The sequence below is a fragment of the Lolium rigidum genome, chromosome 7 (genome assembly GCF_022539505.1).
Source record: "Lolium rigidum isolate FL_2022 chromosome 7, APGP_CSIRO_Lrig_0.1, whole genome shotgun sequence".
Classification (NCBI taxonomy): domain Eukaryota; kingdom Viridiplantae; phylum Streptophyta; class Magnoliopsida; order Poales; family Poaceae; genus Lolium; species Lolium rigidum.
In genome coordinates this window covers 88,644,906-88,663,998 of record NC_061514.1, presented here as the reverse complement: position 1 = coordinate 88,663,998, position 19,093 = coordinate 88,644,906, and the positions used below count along the sequence as shown (strand labels likewise).

The following is a 19,093-nucleotide window of genomic DNA, read 5'->3' as shown; positions in this document are numbered from 1 at the left end:
ACGAATCCCATCAATACGAAGTTGGGCCACGAGGTGGCGACACCACAAGGCGGCGTGGACAAGGAGGGGCCCGCGCTTCCCTATGGTGTGGGCCCCTCGAGCGCCCCCCGACTCCGCCCTTCCGCCTACTTAAACTCTCCGTCGCGAAAACCCTATTACCGAGAGCCACGATACGGAAAAAGTTCCAGAGACGCCACTGCCGCCAATCCCACCTCGGGGGATTCAGGAGATCGCCTCCGGCACCCTGCCGGAGAGGGGAATCCTCACCGGAGGGCTCTTCACCACCATGCACGCCTCCGGATTGATGCGTGAGTAGTTCATCCTTGGACTATGGGTCCATAGCAGTAGCTAGATGGTCGTCTTCTCCTCATTGTGCTATCATGTTAGATCTTGTGAGCTGCCTATCATGATCAAGATCATCTATTTGTAATGCTACATGTTGTGTTTGTTGGGATCCGATGAATATTGAATACTATGTCAAGTTGATTATCAATCTATCATATATGTGTTGTTTATGTTCTTGCATGCTCTCCGTTGCTAGTAGAGGCTCTGGCCAAGTTGATACTTGTGACTCCAAGAGGGAGTATTTATGCTCGATAGTGGGTTCATGCCTCCATTGAATGCGGGACGAGTGATGAGAGAGTTCTAAGGTTGTGGATGTGCTTGTTGCCACTAGGGATAAAACATCAATGCTTTGTCTAAGGATATTTGTGTTGATTACATTACGCACCATACTTGATGCAATTGTACGTTGTTTGCAACTTAATACTTGGAAGGGGTGCGGATGCTAACCCGAAGGTGGACTTTTTAGGCATAGATGCATGCTGGATAGCGGTCTATGTACTTTGTCGTAACGCCCTGATTAAATCTCATAGTAGTCATCATGATATGTATGCATCTCTATTTGTCAATTGCCCAACTGTAATTTGTTCACCCAACATGCTATTTCTTATTGGAGAGACACCACTAGTGAACTGTGGACCCCGGTCCATTCTTTTACATCTGAAATACAATCTACTGCAATCTCTTTTCTTTGTTGTTTTCTACAAGCAAACATCATTCTCCACACCATACGTTTAATCCTTTGTTTACAGCAAGCCGGTGAGATTGACAACCTCACTGTTAAGTTGGGGTAAAGTATTTTGATTGTGTTGTGCAGGTTCCACGTTGGCGCCGGAATCCCCGGTGTTGCGCCGCACTACACTCCTCCGCCAACAACCTTCACGTGGCCTTCATCTCCTACTGGTTCGATAACCTTGGTTTCTTACTGAGGGAAAACTTGCTGCTGTACGCATCACACCTTCCTCTTGGGGTTCCCAACGGACGTGTGTTTCACGCGTTATCAGTGGGCAGGCAGGCATCGGGTGTGAGATTGTTTTTTTCATTTTTTAGATGGAATTTCCTTTTCCCCCATTTCTGTAGGTATTTTAATTTTCCTAACATGAGCAGATAAGTGGATTCCACTCCACATCAGCAAAACAACACTGCCATGTGGGTCCCACCTGCCAGTTTCCGTGTCAATTTGTTGTCAGTTGATGATTAGTGCTTTTTGCGGAAATCTTGACAAAATGCAGTGGTTTTTTGCACCCGAAACATAAAGTGATATTCAAATAGACATTTAGCTGGAATTGTGGTGGTAACAACTGGTGGGCCACAGACCACCCAGCCACGTCCGCCCTGGTTCCGTCTCCACTCCACCGTCTGCGCGCTAGTGGCACAATGGGTCATCTATTAACACCAAAAAAATGCACATACCCACAAGGCCACCGCTTCATCGCTCCCACTCTCAAGCGTCCTCACGCTCTCATTGTCTCGGCGCAACAACACAAGACGTGACGACTACCCCCTTCCACTAACTCCCCTAGCCCCTCCGACCCTGCCTCCCGGCCACCACCTCAACGATCGTCCATTCCTCCCAGGTCCATTCCCCTGCATCCCTATCGATGGAGGTAGAGGCACATATACGGATATCATCTCTCTCGAATCCTCGACAGCGGCCAACGCGCATGTCTTGGGTGGGTTCACAAAGGCTCCCGGCCGGAGTGGATGTTTAATTCCCCTCCCCACCTCGCCTATGGCTTGAGGAGGCAATCGACGACGCCATGGCTTGGAGCTCCGAGCCCGAGTGGGTGCCATTCCAGCCCGGGACCTCCTACTTTGCACCCTCAGCCCGCAAGCATCGCCATGTGCCTCCTCGAGGTCGACATGGAGGGATTTGGGTGCTGCCGCCCCACGGCTCACCTCTCCACCAAATAGGCGCCGACATATGTGCCGACAATGTACTATGGGGGGTGCTGACACTTGCTCCCCAATTTGGGGAGAGATTGCACATACTAGCAACCCTCATAAGAGCCTATAGAAAATGCTTTGAACATGCAAATGTAATCAAACTACGAAATCTCATTTATATTTCATTCAAATTTAAACACTAGAGTCTTTTGCTGGACCTCCCATTCTTCGCTGCGAAGGAAAAAACATCCACAAACCTACACTAGAGGCTCCTACAGTCCTACTGGCCCCGCCTTGTTCGCTGCAAAGGAAGAACATCCGTAAACCTATACTAAAGGCTTCTGCTGGCCTTCACCATCTTCGCTGGAAAGGAAGAAAATCTAAAAACTTAAACTTCGCCATCCTCGCCATCGTCGGTGCTAGTGCCGTGGTGGTGCATGCGGCAACATGTGTCATTGATCACCTTCACCCTGATCTCGTCGTCTCCTTCGCACTTGAAGTTCAACAAGCAACTGACCTCTAGGTTGTGGGCGCGGGCTAACCTCTCCCAGCCGGCGTGGAGGAACATCTGACCTTGTCCTTCGAATAGGGCCTCGAGATGCCATCGACAAAAGCCGTAGCTGACTTCCCGTAGGTGAACCCCGGCCGGCAAGATACGGTACCAAAAAATGCACATACCCACAAGGCCTGATCACCTCATTTTATACCCGGAGGCAGGAGTGGGGCGGTGGTGCGCATTAAGGTTGACACGCATGGCTATGCCATTTATTTTACTTGGTCAAAGGTAGGTGGGTGCAGGTGGGCGGTGACGTCATTAATCTCGGACACTCATGGTTAGATCATTTACGCTGAATGGTCATTCAATGGCTAGCATGCAGGCCCGATGGAATGCATCTGACGCGCTCGATGCCCTGCTGGAAGGTCCCCGTGTATTATTGGACGCCGGCGTGTCCAAAATATACTTGTGCACTCGGGTCAGGCCGGGCCAACCAAACCCCGACGCGAAAAACCTTGGCCCAGGCCCGGCTCGGGCGACCGTCGGGCCAAAAAAGTTGGCCCAAGCCCGTCCCATCACATAGAAAGCCCGTCGGGCCTCAAGCCGGGCCGCTTCAGTAAATGACATAAAATCACAGCCTAGACCTGGCCCGGCCCAAGCGTCGGGCCAAAAAGTCAGGCCCAAACCCGGCCTAGAGACATGGTTGGGTCGGGTTTGGCCCAGGAATTTCGGACCGGGCTGCCCTGGCTAGGTATGGTCCAAAAACAGCGCTGAACCCACTATTGGGATCGCAACCAAAAAAAGGAATGTCGCAGGGCATCTCCAACCGGGCGACCCATCCCGCGCCCGTGCGTCCGGATGGGTCCAGCCGGACAAAAATGCGGCCCAACGCGGGGACGCACCGCAAAAGCGGATGGCCGCGACGTCCAGAACGACGCAAACTTGGCCCAAATCTGGGCCGGGTTTGCGTGGTCGCGGATGGCAAGCGGCGTCCTCGCGTGTCCGCCTGGTCCGCGTGGCTGGCCCAGCTGTCGGTGCCCCAGTCCTAGTGCCCCAGTCCTATTAAATGTGGACTGGGGGAGGGGGCTGTCCCTATCCACTCCCCACTCTCCACTCCGGCCACACGCACGCGCGGGCTAGAGCTTCCGCGCCGCCATGGCCCCGAAGCGCGAGTTCATCCCGTCGGCGAACGACCACGAGGCCGGCAGTAGCCGGCCAATCACGCCGGCGGCGTTCGCCATGGGACCGACGGCTCCTCCCAGATGCGACCGGATCTACGTTACCATAGCGGTGGCGCAGATGTTCTGGGATGCCGGCGTCCCAATGCCATGGGGGGACGTGCACCTCCCCCACGGCTGGCACCTGAGCCCAGATCGGGTTCCGGTGCCGCCCATCCCAGTCTCTGGCCGCGCCCGCGTCGCGGAGATCCAGAGGCGCCGCGCGCAGCTGCCGGCGGACCTCCAGGAGGACCTCGCATACGGCGACGCAAGTCCCAACTGGGACTTGTGCTTCGAGGTGGAGCACGATGCGCGACGGCACTGTATCAAAAACGTGACGAACCAAGTTATCAAAAAAAAAAAACGTGACGAACCAATTCAGAAAAAAACCCGATGTCGCTTGGAGCATCGCCCGGGTCAACGCGACCGACATCTGAATCCCGCGTAGACTGTACGCAGTCTGAGTTCGAATTCATGTCGGAGACGGAGCCGCCTTCCGGTGGATTTAAGCCCGCGATTCGCCCGCGGGATCGAAACCCTAGCTCCCTCCTCCCGCCCGAGATCTCGATTGGATCGAAACCCTAGCTCTCGGCAATCATCCTCCTGCTTCTCAGCAATTCGTTCCCGGTGATCGCGCGCGCGTGCTTTCCCTCCGCGGCGGACGACGATGTCGAGCGCGGCGGCGCCGTGGGCTCAGGCGCCTCACCTGCTGCAAGAGTTCGAGTTCTTCCTGGTCTTGGATTTCGAGGCGACCTGCGAGAAGGACAAACGCATCTACCCGCAAGAGATCATTGAGTTCCCCTCCGTGCTCGTCGACGGCGCCACCGGCCGCATCCAGTCCGCCTTCCGCAGGTACGTCCGCCCTAAGTACCATCCCGTGCTGACCCCGTTTTGCAGGGACCTCACAGGGATCCGGCAGGAGGACGTCGATGGAGGGGTGGATCTCGGGGAGGCGCTCCTGCTGCACGACCGCTGGCTGCAGGCGGCGACGGCGGGGGCCAGGAAAGGCGGCAGCTTGGCCGTGGTGACGTGGGGAGATTGGGACTGCCGCACGATGCTCGAATCAGAGTGCGTGGAAAAAAAAATCGCCAAGCCGGCCTACTTCGATCGCTGGGTCAATCTCAGGGTTCCCTTCCAGGCGGTGATCGGGGGCGGAGGGCGGGCAACTCTGCAGGAGGCCGTCCGGGCCGCGGGGTTACAGTGGGAGGGCCGCCTGCACTGCGGGCTCGATGACGCGCGCAACACCGCGGCTCTCCTTGTGGAGATCATGCGGAGGGGCGCCAAGATCGCGATTACTGGCTCCTTGGCGCCGCTGCCGATCCAGCACAAGGAGGAGGAGCAGCAGCAGCCTCACACAAGTCTGTGCAGTGGCGCCGCCGGGGCGTGCTACTGCGGAGTGGCCAGCAGAGGGGGCGTTGTAGCAATGCCAGGGCCCATGCAGGGTAGGTGCTACTGGGGGTGCGGCAACTGGACGCCCACCATGGGAGCCGTCTGCCCCTACTTCCTCTGGAGCTATTGAATCAGTTGCGCCTCCTATTGAGATTTGAGGCTCAGTCTAGATGAGTGCTACTATTAGCTTTAGTCAGAATCAATGGCAGCCTAGTTGACTCTTGGTGTGATTTGGCACTGGAATCAAATGTGACCCAGCTGCTATTAGCTTTAGTTCATGTGTACTGTGAACGGGTCACCGAAACCTATGGCCCAGGGGAGTAGCTACCCTATGTAATTGGTGTCTGAATTATGAATATTAATAAAAGTTTTGATTTAATTATGACCCTTCTTCTCTACGAAATTCTTCAACATCGAGCAACATTTGTCATCTAATTTTCATCAGTTTGTGATTAAAATTAAATAATTGCTGACCAAAGTTAAAGGTGGAATCAGTTGTATATATGCTACCACCGATGGTCTTGGATGAACATATTGAGCAGCCACTGCTCAAATCAGGTGGATCCGAAGCACATTTATCCTTTCCTGTTAATTGATATCTAAATGCTACCTCTAATTGGTGAAAAGAATCTAAAGATATTTCTGCAATTGGTATTATGTTTGTAGATTGGTAATTCCAATGGATTTGTAGCCCCCTATGTTAATATTTAAATGCTTCAGCAAGTATCTTTAATTAGTGAGAAGTCTTATGCACAAATTTCTTTGCATATTTCTGCAGTTTAGTCATTTCTTGTACATACAGAACTCTTTAAGCTTTATTTCTTTTTCTTTGGTATGACTTTGTTGCTGGCTGGCCATGGCAGCAAGGCCAAAGCGATAAAAACCTGATGAGTGCGCTTGCAAGATCAATAATCCTATTGTTTAATACACAGATTTGTACCTTGATGAGTGCGCTTGCAGATGCACAACTTGTTTTCTTCCAAAGCTGCTCATATAAGGTGTTTTTCTCTAGATATCATAGATCTGATCATATAGTGGCATATATGCTTCTTGCTCATGATTAATTACAACAACTGAAAACATTTTTTGCCGCTGAAAGCCAGTCCTTTTGTACCCTTGCATTGGGATAATTATTTACACATGAATTATATTGATCTAAGAATCCGACCACTGGATATATAGAGATGAGTAGTATGATTGTTATTTTTAATTAATAAAATAACGTTTGTACTCCGATTGGGCTTAATGTCACTGGTCACAGCAATATACTTGTTTCGCTTCGTAGCAATCACTCTAGCTATATTTAATAGTGTTATCATTTTAAGCACCTCATAAGCTATTACATCCTAATTTGTCCTTAATCACTGGTACTATTTTGATTTCCCTTCCAAATCTTGAATAAAAAGTGTGACGTACAGTGCTCTCAAATAAAAGGTAAAAATAGAAGCATAGAACTGCAAAGTTGCATACTGCTCTCCAAGAATCTCTGACTCAGTGTTTTGATTCAGTAGGAATGCTTTTTAGATAATATAGGAGACTGGGAGGTTCCATTCTTTGGTCTCTCAGTGGCATTTTCTAGGGAGTTATCCGCTGTAAATTTCACATATTTATCCAGAGGCCACAATCTCTCCAATGTGATCATGTGCTGTTACGACAAGTGATTAGTTATGAAAGTTCCTACATGCTTCTCAGTCATGCCATTTGCTTCAAATTAGTTATAGCTGGGAACTTGATTTGAAAAACAGTATGATCAGTTCTTGCTTCTTTATATCTAGTATCTCTTTCAATTTTATTTTTCTCTCACTTGCTGTACTCTAGCAAGAGGTTCATGCCGCCTTTGCGTTTTTCTAGGAGATGGTGCCACACTGGAATCTGTTCCAGATCTTGTGAAGGCAATGTATGTAAACATTGAGAGCTTCCCTTGTGTGAGGCTGCTGAATCTTTCTGGTGAAATCGGCTGCTCTAGTGAGTATCTTGGTCTGCCCTTATGAGTAGACTGAAATTGTGTTTCGTCAAAAGAAACTGTGATTCCTCGAAAGAAATTGTGAGGGTATTCCTATGACTGAATCAGATAGCTCCATTGGAATGCCGTAGTGTTTTGTCTGAACAATGCTCATCTGCTTGGTATTGTAATGTCTTCACGATACTACGATAGTGGATTGGCGCTTGTCAACTACAGTAGCAATCTTGAAAACTGGAGATGTGACATTGTGGGACTCAGTTGGCATGAATCCAAGTTTGCTAGGTTCTCTAGTTCCCCCCTTTCAAATAGAACTCAATTTATTCCTGTAAAAGAGCTGGATGTTTAAGTAAAAGAGAAGTGGATTTTCTTTGAATAATGTTTGTCTCTTTCCTTCTATGTAACATCAACTGTTTGCATGTCCTTTGTTCTTTCCTTGTCTATATATCGCTAGGACCTGGGAGAAGAGCCTAATGTCAAGTTTAATGTGGATATTTAGGTGCTATTGTCTTTAGTTAACCAGATTAGGTTACCTATAATGCACATAGTAATGGCTAATAAGATGCAAAATATTTATGTAATGTTAACTTGGTCTTGATCCTTCCTTCTATGTAGCATGCTAGAAAAGTTAATCCATTTTGTTGGGTCAACATTTATTACAATTTCTCATTTCTCCTTCGCTTTCCTGCAATAACATTTTCATTTTCAGGTTTGACACCGTCTATTTGGATGATGAAATCCGTGTGGCGAAGGACATAAGAGGGTACTACTTAGTAGTTGAGCGTGCTCCATGTTCTTGGAATGGATAGTTTGCGAAATTTAGAAGTTGCTCAGTGTCCACATACTTTATACTCTGTGACAGGAAGATGTGCAGTATCTTATGGTTTTCCAGCAAAGTATTTACCATCTTGCTAGCTAGGCCCTCATTTTTACTATGGAACTAGCTGAATTCCTCATGCAACTATGCGGCTAGATGTACAGGTAACACCATTTGTAAAAATTACAGGTTTCAACAAGAAAGTTCTGGTTACATCTCAATGGCAATTAACTGTATCATATTCTTGCAAATAAAGAGGTACCATTCCTACTGTTACAGAATCAAATAAGACTTTTGTTTTCTTACTATTTACTTCCTGCTAACCGTTTAACGATGAAGCATCTGAATGTAAATTCAAGAAACAAAACTTTGACTGTTAAGCATAAGAAAGGCTTGACATTGTCTTGCTCAGGTCTCATGTTGGTTCATGTCTTAAATAGGGCATCACTAGGCCTCTTGTGTGGTTAGGGACCTGTTGTGAGGTTAGAGTAGGAAGAAAATTCAGATTAGTAGCTGGACATACACATGGTTAGTGACCCTGGTTGGAATATAGGCCACTGGCTGAGAGTAGCAGGTGATCCATGGAACGACACTTGAATGCACAGCTACTAGTTCTCACTGTACATACATATATCAATTCATCACCTCGACGAACTGTTGCATCATCCATCAGGAGATGGATTGTGTCCTGGTTGAGTTCTTCCAAAGTTGTGGTTAGCATTCAGCAGCTGATGTGCATGGGCCTGAAGGACCTGGAGGGGGTGGTGTCTAGTACAACCTTGGTGTCCTTGATTTCCGGGTGATCCTGGTTTTGGGGGACCTTGATTAGGCGGCTTCTTCAGATCCTGGTAAGTTGGATCTTCAGCTAAGTTTTAACTGTGCATTTCTTCCAGCCAATTCGTCAATTCATTCTGTCAACATTTCGGAAGGAAAAAACAGAATAATTCCTACAGTTAGATTGTTAGTGGATCAGTAAAACTTTCAGTGCTAAATGATGAAAATGCAATTTGCAAGGGATGAAGCATGCACTAGTGGTTTAGCCTTTTTCTCTTATTTGATGGACCCCTCTAATTATCTAAAACTGAACAAAATGCGCTATTGTGCCAGGAATACACTATTGGTCAGAGAAGTCCTTGTGGATGCAAGATGGACGAGACACCTCGGGCGGACACTCTCTGGCAATGCAATCACCCAGTTCACTGAGATTTGCACTCTGCTGGAACATATTCTGCCAAACGCTGACGTCCCCGACTTGGTGACTTGGAAGTTGGACGGATGATGGATCCTTTTCGGTTGCATCTGCGTACGCAATTCAGTTCGAAGGTGCAACCTGCTGCAGCTCAGTCCCTGGCTGGGAAATCAGATTCCAGATTTTTTCATGGCTCGCTGTCCGTGGCAAGTGTGATATCAGATAACCCGCTGAAGCATGCTGGACTTGCAATCTCATGTGCTCGCTTTGCAGAATTATGCCCGAGATTTCAGTGCACATCTGACTCAGCCTATTCCGTTCCAGAGCCTCATTGTCAGGCTTGGAGGTCTCTTCTGTTGGTTTGGTGGTTAACATGGAAGGAGCGTAATGAGAGGGTGTTCAGAAGCAAGGCTAGTTCATTCTAGGTGTTCGCCCAAAATCATAGAGGAGCTATCAGTGTGGTGTCAGGCCGGACGCAACAGAACCAGGAAGCTGATAGACACATCCCGAGAGCGGGACTGAATTTAGTTAGCCAGGTAGTTTTCACCGCGGTTTTTCCTGATCGCTTTGGAGTAGCTGTTTCTGTCTTTTTTTTTCTACAACTAGTAGCCGCTTGTATCTTCGTTAAGCGATGTACCCTTGTAAAACTCCCTTTTTCCTCTAGTAATGATGAATGAAAAGCTGCGCTGGGTTCATCGGGCACCCAGCTTTTGTTAGCCTGCTGCCGTGCTGAACATGTCCACCGTGGCAAATAATGGTCTGGATTATAATTCGTAGCCTGAACACTCGCTGAAAAACTTACTTGGTTGAACATTCTCGCTCTTGGCAGAGTCCCTTACATTATACTACATATATACTAGTGTTAACTTTTGATTTGTATCTGTAGGAGATAACTGTATGCAGTCTTAACTAGTACAGTAGTACAGGTTGTTTCAGTGACTGAATCCAATTACCATGGCTCTCTACTTGTGTGCATTTTTTTATTTAAAATCAATACCACATATATATATATATATATATATATATAGGGAGTGCTGTTTTTGAACCCTCTATTTTGAAATGCATCTTACACACATTTTGAATTTTAAAAAAAATAATACAAAAGGTACATATACATGTAAAAGTTTTGTCAAAAAATTTCAACATTTTGAAATATGATTTTTTTTGGTAGAAGGAGCATACGCACCCGGGAGCTGAATTGAATTTCGGCTTGTAAAACTTCTACAAACTATGGTACTCCGTACCAGATTTAAATGAATGAAAAACATCTACGATCGCGTCCAAAAACGAGGCAGAATACAAGTCAACAATCGCCGTTGATCTTCTCTAGAATGAATACACAAACACGGCGGCAGTGTCTAACACTACTACGACAGCGAGAGCTGGACCGACGCCACCGCCAGCACGGCAGCAACAGCCGCCACGCTGAGCCGCCCCGCCGCCGAGTTGGCGATCTGGATGGTGAAGTTGCATGCGGCGGTGGAGGGATCCGTCTCGGTGGGCAGCGCGAGGCCCTGGAAGTCACAGGCCTCGTCCTTCTGGCTCTGCGCCTGGTAGTATGCGTTGAAGGCGTAGGAAGCGTTGCCTTTGGCGTCCATGCCGTTGCACGTCGAGCCGTAGCCGAGCGGCGTGCAGTCGGCGTTGGTGCACGCGTAGTCGATCTTGGCGCCGAGGAGCTTGCCGAGGTCGTTCCTGCTGGCCTTGGGGTTGAGCGCGCACCACGTCCTGGACAGGTACTGCACGCCCTTCGCCGGCACGAGCGTCGTGTTCCGGCCCTTCCCGCTCAGGTCCATGGCGAACTTGGCTGGCCATCGTACCGGAAGATGCCCCAGTGCCGCTCGAAGCTGCCGGGTTGCACGCTCTTCTGGTCCTCGTCGACGAGCCCGAACAGGTACACATCCAGGTGCTGGCTCGGCCGCGCCGGCGTGCCGCGGTTCGACGCCAGGCGCTTCAGCAGCCCGTCGTAGAACCGCTGCGCGTGGGATGACTTGGCGCGCCCGTCGCCGTCGGTGGGCCAGCCGACCTCGCCGACGATGATGGGCATGTCACCGTGACCCACCGCCACGAGCGCCGCCACCAGTGTGTCAAAGTTGGCCTCGAACACGTTGGTGTACGTGACGCCGTTGTCGTGCACAGGCGTGGCGGTCCCGTCGAAGAAGGCGAAGTCGAGCGGGAAGTTGTCGTTGAGGTACAGGCTGAGGAACGGGTAGATGTTGACGGTGAAGGGCGCCTTGTTCTTCGCCAGGAACTTGACGATGTCCGTCATGACGCCCGAGATGTCGGAGCGGAACCGGCCCGCCGACGGCACGGGGTTCTTGGCTGGGGAGTTGTACACATCGGCGTTGAGAGGTACCGTCGCCTTGATCCGGTCGCCAACCCCGGCGTCGTTGAGCGCGTTCTGGATGTTCTCCAGAGCCGGTAAGGTGACCTTGATGAAGGAGCCGTTGTACGCTCCCAAGAATGGCTCGTTGCCGACGGCCACGTACCTGCAACACAAAAGCTCAGCCTGTGAGAGACCATGCCCATTGAGTACAAATAATCAGAACAAAAATCTTGTTGTCTGTTCAGGTTTGGCACTGTGGTTCAGTAATGCATTCTGAAGAAAAAACTCAATTCTTTCATGATGCAGTGAGGGTCTGAAAATGTCTAAAATTCACACTGAACTGCTGTTTCACTGTTCACAACTTCAGATTTCACATGTGCCAGGAGTTCTGGGGAGGAGATTGCTGGCTGAATTTATTTGGAGACCACACAGGAATACAAGATTGAAAATTTCACCTTCCTAACTTGGCATGATAATCTCCAATCGACCTAGAAATTATCCAGGAGTGGAACAGCTGATTGGCAGATAACTGCTACGTGTGGTGTGTAGTACTGATAGACTTTTTTTCCTCTGCATTTTGAAACTACACTCCCACATCATATACTACTTTGTTTCAAAATTGCAGAAAAGGTTAGCTCGAATTTATCCCAAATATGTTCTAGAACCTAGCACTGGCAATTAAACATAAGTATAATCCTACCAAACGGTCGAATTTTTTTGAGAGCCACCCCACATTATCCATGTTCCAAGTCTAAGATACAGCCCACCAAAAGAATATGACCCCTTCGGTTGCACGACCAACCAAACGTCCCAGCAACCTCGTCCACTGACCAAAACTCTGTTTGTTTTGTTCAGGTTTAGCACTGTGGTTCAGTAATGCATTCTGAAGAAAAACTCAATTCTTTCATGATGCAGTGAGCGTCTGAAAATGTCCAGAATTCACACTGAGCTGCTGGTACACTGTTCACAACTTCAGATTTCACATATGCCAGGAATTCTAGAACAAGATTGAAAATTTCACCTTCCTAACTTTGCATGATAATCTCTAATCGACCAAGAAATTATCCAGGAGTGGAACGGCTGATTGGCAGATTACTGCTACGTCGCCGGCGTTCGCACGCCACCGCGCGTTCCCGTGCTTTCTTCCCGCCTCTTCTCGCCTCTTCCCGCGCTTTCTTCCCGACGCCGACGTCTATAAAACGCCATCCTGGCTCAATGGCAGCCACCACAGCCGCTGGCACCCCTTTCTCCGTCACAAGCACATCACTCGTCGCTCCACCGCCGTCTCCTCCACCACCAGTGCGCAATCATGAACCGCCCCGGCGATGGCCATTTCCCTCCACCGTCGTCTCCTCCAGCACCACCTCCACCAACGGATTTGCAGTCCGGCATCGACGTCGCCGCCCGGAAAGAGCGGCGGTGGCGAGGGACGGAGGACTAGCGTGCACATCGTCAAGAGCGGCGGGAGGCACTCGAGCAGCAGGCCTGCCAGAAGTGTGAGGCGGCGCACGCGGCGGATGTAGCGGCGTTCTACGCCCCTGGCCCCACAGTTGCCGAGAGCGCGGCGGCAGCTGCGTGGAAGGAGGAGGCGCTGGCGGACACCATTGCGGCGTTCGACGCCTCCACGGCAGAAGAGGCACGGCGGCGCCGGACGGAGGAGATGAGCCGGCGGTGGGATGATGAGCGGCAGCGCCAGCGCGAGGAGCGGGAGGCGCAGTACCGTGAACGGCAGGAGGCGATCGAGCACCGGCAGCGGGAGTCGATGGAGTGCTCGCAACAGTTGGCGGCGGAGGAGCGTCAGCAGCGGGAGGTGGCGCTGGCGACAACGGAGGCGGCCTGGGGGAGGCAGGCGGAGGAGTTGGCGGCGGCGATGATGGAGGCGCCAACGGATGAGGAGGAGGCGCCAATGGAGGAGGAGGAGGCCGAGGCGGAGGAGGAGACCGAGGTGGAGGAGGACGACGACGACGAGTTCGAGTGGTTCGACAACGACGGGCCGCACCCGGACGAGACGGCCGATCAGCAACGCGCGCTCGTCGAGTCCTTCGAGTCGGAGAAGAAGCTCCAGGACGCCGTCCGTGTCCGCGAAGACGCGCAGATTCGTCGTGCCGTCGAGCTCTCCCTCCAGGCGGCGCAACATTGGAGGGCAAGCGATGACGCGCTGCTGGAGCAGCGGCGTCTGGCCACCGCCCTACGCATGGAGAGGCGGTACGCGCAGCAGGAGCTGCGACGGAGGGGAGGCGACGACGGGGCAGGGCCTTCGAACGCACCGCCGGGCGGTCAGTAGGCTAGGGTTTAGATGAAATGTAGCCGTTTTCATTCAAACTTTGTAATATATAATCAAATTTGAATGAAAACCTTTATTTTCGTGCACTAATATTTATTTGGGGGACGCGACGGGGGAGCGACGTTCCCCAAACGCGACACGAACAAAACACGTCCCCCAAACGCTCGATTCGGCGCGGTTTGGGGGACGCGGCTGGAGATGCTCTAAGGGCATCTCCAGCGGCGCGACGCAAACGGACGCTGAGCGATCGTTTGCGTCCGCCGGGCAAAAAATGCGTTTGGCACCATCTCCAGCGCGACGCATCGTCACCGGGCCGTCCGCTGCGATGCAAACCCGGCGCATATTAGCGCCTGGAATGCGTCGCAGCGGACGCTGCGCAGACGCGCAAAGTGTCCGCTCGCGTCTCCACCGGGCCCGCCTGGCAGCGAGCCTGTATTGAGGGCATCGCTTCCGCGGTCAGCGTTTCCGCGTCTGCGCCGTAGTCTTCGCCATCAATGTCGCGACTGCCTCTTCTGCGCGTGCACTGGCGGGCGGCGGCTGAGCTTCTGCGCCGCCTTCAATGGCATCATTTCCTGCGCGCGGCCGGCCTTAAAAGTCCACCAGCACCGTTCCTCCATCGCCTACACCTCCACTCGCACCACCACCGCCGTAGCACCATGGGAAAGAAGAAGAACGACTTCGAGGCGTCCGGTAGCGGCACGAAGAAGGAGGAGCGGCCGGGCAGGGTGGCGCTTCCCGTCAGCGTGGGGAGGCTGATGCACGCGCACATGATGACGTGCGACACCTGGAGGGACGTGCACATGCCTGGCGGCTGGCGGCTTAGCTACCTCTGGTGCCTACACGCGAGCCAGATAGGAGCGTCGAGATCCGGAGAAGGAGGCAGTACCTGCCGCCGGACCTCCGCGCCGATCCGGCGTACGCCATCGACTCCGATAGCTGGCGCACGTATCTCGTGTCCGAGAGGGATCGGGGGAGGAGGGCGGGCTTCATGGGCGACAGGGACTTTCCCTTCGACCGTCCACCGCCACCTCGTCCTCGAAGACAGCAGGCGCCGACGCCTGCGCAGTACGACGACTACGATGAATACGACGACGACGACTACATCGAGGCACTGGCGTACCACAACGAGGAGATCAAGGACGACAACGACGACTAGGTCGTGGTCGTGTTCCAGGATTGGCAGCTGGCCATGGCGGAGGGCCGCAACTTTGAGTTCCCGGACAACATGACGGACGACGAGATGGCGAAGCTCTGTCTCCGAGAACGACTGACCTGTGCAGCCGCCGCTGCCCCGGTACGCCACCGGTTTCATGCCGCCGGGCCTGTCGGAGGATGAAGGCCTACGACTAGCGCTCCAGGACTCGGCCGCGCCACAACTGCCGCCGTAGAACCCCTGGGCTTCTCCACCGCCGGCACATCCCTGGGCGCCTCCACCGCCACCACAGCCACAGCCCTGGGCGCCTCCACCTCCGCCACAGCCACAGCCCTGGGCGCCTCCACTTCCAGCACCGCCGGTGTGCCCGGCGTACGTTCCGCCGGTTCCCAACTGGCCGTGGATGGTACCGGAGCTCATCGTGCTTGACAACGACGAGAAGAAGCAGTAAGCGCATGCTTTTAGGGTTTTTTTTCATGTCTTAAACTATGTAAATTATGTTTTCATGTTATAAAAAAGTGATTCGAGCAAAAAATGCGTCGTGCCGCTGGAGCCACCGCGAAGTAAACGGACGTGCGGTCGATGAGCCAAACGGACGCGCGCGGACATTTTCGGACACTGAAATGTATCGCTTGGTCGGAGATGCCCTAATACCGATCTTTTTGTAGTCGCTCACAGGGCCGGCTCTGGCCCTAGGCCACCATGGGCAACGCCCAGGGGCCCACGCCTCTAGGGGGCCCACGACCACATCTTTTCTCTATAACCTGTGTACATGCCCAGTTGCTTCTACTGTTCGGATGATTTTTTTTGTTGAAAAATGCCCATTCCGAGAGCAGACAGTGAGCGGGGAGGAAAGAAAAAACGCAGAAATACACTGCCTAGGGAGGGAAACAGACGCAGAAAGCCATGGAGCGATTGATTAGATCAGACCGGGAGATCGTGCACCGCCGCCGAGGCCGTGATCACCCTCACTGTCATTCCATCACCATGGTACATATGTTGTGACTTCCAAGTTCGTCTCTTTGATTCTTTAGCCAGTCAATCATTAGGCATGTTCCATGTTAGATTAGGAATTTAGGGATCTATCTGTTTTTTTGTGAAGCACCGAAGTACTATTGTCAATGTGCTCACTAGAATCTGGTTATTATTTGAGCTAATAATACTAACGAGAAATACTAGTTATTATTTTTTTCTACTCTTTTAATCTTTATATTGTAATATGACACTGCTTAAGTGGTTAACAATTATTTATCAACATCTCAGACTACGAACTAAAAGTAGACATGAGATATGATTATGCTTATATACCTCGATGTTAATTTTTAATATTTTACAACTAAAAGTATACACATATCTGTCTATATATGCTGATATGCAAACATATATATTAGCCTTGGGGGCCCACGTTCCCTCGCTGACAAGGCGCCCCCAACCGTGAAAACCACCGTTCCGTGAGGCGCCCCGATTCACGCCCTTGGCGAAGGGGCTGGCACGGGGTTGCCGGCGATTCTATTGGGCTCGAAAATTGGCCGGCGCCGTTTAGAGCGCGCCGGTGCGAGCCCGTTTTCACTTCTGCCCCTAAATTGCTATCAGGACCGCTATCAGCGCTGTCGATGGAGATGCTCTTAGGGCCCTCTTTTGTCACCTCGCCCAAGGGCCACCCGAAAGATAGAGCCGGCCCTGGTCGCTCTCGCTCACTAGCATGGCCCATAGGGCAGCTTGCAGTACACATTTTCTCTTTCTTTCTTTTTTTTGTTTCTGATTGTTTTGCCTTTGTTGGCCACCGCATAGCTTCTCACTCGTTTCCCCACCGAGCTAATCGAGAAGCACGGCGACTTGAGGGCAGTGGCGGTGGGTTGTCGACCGGAGCATCGCCAGCGAGGGCCGGGTGGCCGCCCGGAGCGCTGCTACGCCGTCTAGCTCGCCGACAAGCTCGCAATGCCTGATTCTATCAGGTCGGGTTCAGGTAAATTCCCTGACTTCTCTCCCCTCGCTGCCGCTGGTCCTTTGCTGGTCTGTTCCCCTTCCACGCGAGGACAGTATAAATCGAGTGATGAATGCCTAACAGTAGGAACTAGGGTTTGTAGTTGGTGATGCGTCTTATTTGGTGTGGTCCTTAGTTGAGAATCACCAAATCCGTATGGAGTTAGTTTAGGCTGTAGAGGGGACGAGGGGGTTCCTGTTCGAATCGCTGAACCAGAGCGCTTAGTGCTAAACTGCTAATGTTTGCTGGGGATGAACGCCGGCCGCCGTCGCTGTGCGCCCATTCCCCATGATTTGCTTTGGCTCTGTCACTGAATCCCTTCATACCCTGGGGTGGAGAAGTTTCAGGTTGTTATCCAAGGTGCAGCATAGAGATGGCCTTGGAGGTAGAGCGTGTGATGTGGTGCAGCACACACTGCATGATGTGAAGACAAGGACATGTGATATGCCCTACTGAATCCTACATAGTAGTTATAGATTTTGGGTTCTAGGAGAACATAGTTTCAGTTTGTTCAGAAATTGGAATACATGGGCACATATGTGCTAACTTGACCTGCCCCAAAATCACATGACTTTGAATTTACATGTCAATGCCTCAAAGTTGCAAACAATTAGCAGCTTAAAGTGAGCGAAGCTCAAGTAAAACAAGCTATAACATATGATTTAAGTTCCATCCAGTGGCGGACAGACACACAAAAAATCTATCGGGTGGGCACAACCCCCTATTTTATTTTTTTGCACTACCTATGTGTGATAATTTTTCCCCAAATGACTAAATACAAAGCATTTTTCAATATTTCAGGGTGGGCCACGAGTTATTAGCATAAAACCACCACATTCCCAGCTAATTTCGGTACCACTTTGTGTTTCGGGAGAAAAAGCCACCATATTTTACCAAGATTTTCGCAAAATACTCTAAACTGTATTGAACGCGAATTGACAACCCTTCTAACATAAGAGGCCCACATGTAAAGCTGGTGTTGCAATATTATAAAGCCAGCCCATATTAAAAAAATAAAAATTCTCACTAAAACAAAAGAAACGGAGGGGTCTTCTCCTTCCTCTGCATAGCGCCGCCCACGCGCGTCCAGGCCGCCGTCGGCGTGGCAGGAGGCCGGCCACGCTCGTCGAGGCCGCAGCCGGAGAGGCAGGAGGCCACCCACGCACGCGCGGTGGAGCTGGGGTCTGGCAGCGCGAGTCAACCAGGGGCCTGCCTCGCCGGAGGAGCACAGAGGCGCGGGGCGGAGCACAGCGGCGCCGCCGTATGCCTCCCTCCCCTTGGGCTTCCCCCTGGTCGCTGCTCGCCGGAGTCCCTGCAAGGATGATTAGCGTACCCGGAGCAGTTGACCGGAGACCACGGCGCGGAATCGCGTCGATCCCTCAACCTCCTGATCGACGCCATTGAGCCCCGTGCGCCTAGGACCACCACGGCGCCCCCATGCTCGCAGCCGAGCTCCATTCCTTCCTGCTCTAGGGCACAGTGAGCACGGCCTCCCCGCGAGCCCTCGGGTCGAACCAGACGAGAGCCATCTCGTCGGCAATTCGTGCATGGCGGAGTTGACCTCGAGCTGGACGTCGAGGACGAAGGCGAGATCGCACACCTTGATACGATTCTCGGCGAGGGACGGCGCAGACGACCTCTGGCAGGGGCCAGCGGGGCGAGCTCTGGGCGGTGCCGGCGCGAGCGTCTCCGGTGATCTGGCGCGGACGAGCTCCGGGCGGCGCAGGGGCGGCGGCCTGCTTGGCCAGAGCACGGCGGCAGTGGGGGTGGTGGGCAGACAGACATCGGGTGTGAGATTGTTTTTTTCCTTTTTTCAGATGGAATTTCCTTTTTCCCCATTTTCTGTAGGTATTTTCATTTTCCTAACGTGAGCAGATAAGTGGATTCCACTCCACATCAGCAAAACAGCACTGCCATGTGGGTCCCACCTACCAGTTTCCGTGTCAATTTGTTGTTGACGATTAGTGCTTTTTGCGGAAATCTTGACAAAATGCAGTGGTTTTTTTACACCCGAAACATAAAGTGGTATCAAAATAGACATTTAGCTGGAAT

At 51.7% G+C, this 19,093-nt stretch overlaps 1 protein-coding gene, 1 long non-coding RNA gene and 1 pseudogene across 4 annotated transcripts; 2 read left to right on the top strand and 1 right to left on the bottom strand.

Annotated features, from left to right (window-relative positions):
* The first annotated feature begins 4,321 nt into the window (after positions 1-4,321).
* Positions 4,322-5,504, top strand: LOC124670443 (ERI1 exoribonuclease 2-like). The gene has a single exon (XM_047206940.1). It carries the CDS (start codon positions 4,610-4,612, stop codon positions 5,459-5,461), a length of 852 nt encoding a protein of 283 aa, XP_047062896.1. The 5' UTR covers positions 4,322-4,609; the 3' UTR covers positions 5,462-5,504.
* Positions 5,505-6,182: 678 nt separating this feature from the next.
* On the top strand, positions 6,183-10,013 carry LOC124670442. 3 transcript variants are annotated; one of them, XR_006992530.1, is made up of 3 exons: positions 6,183-6,329; positions 7,183-8,956; positions 9,216-10,013. It is a non-coding gene; the product is annotated as an uncharacterized LOC124670442 (long non-coding RNA). The 3 variants fall into 3 exon arrangements; XR_006992531.1 differs by having other exon boundaries at positions 6,183-8,366; positions 8,549-8,956; XR_006992529.1 differs by having other exon boundaries at positions 6,183-8,956.
* A 651-nt stretch (positions 10,014-10,664) lies between these two features.
* Positions 10,665-11,703, bottom strand: LOC124678800 (annotated as a pseudogene).
* Positions 11,704-19,093: the final 7,390 nt, after the last annotated feature.

Coding starts and splice junctions, on each gene's coding strand:
- LOC124670443 (XM_047206940.1), top strand. CDS start 4,610: ATGTCGAGCGCGGCGGCGCCGTGGGCTCAGGCGCCTCACCTGCTGCAA.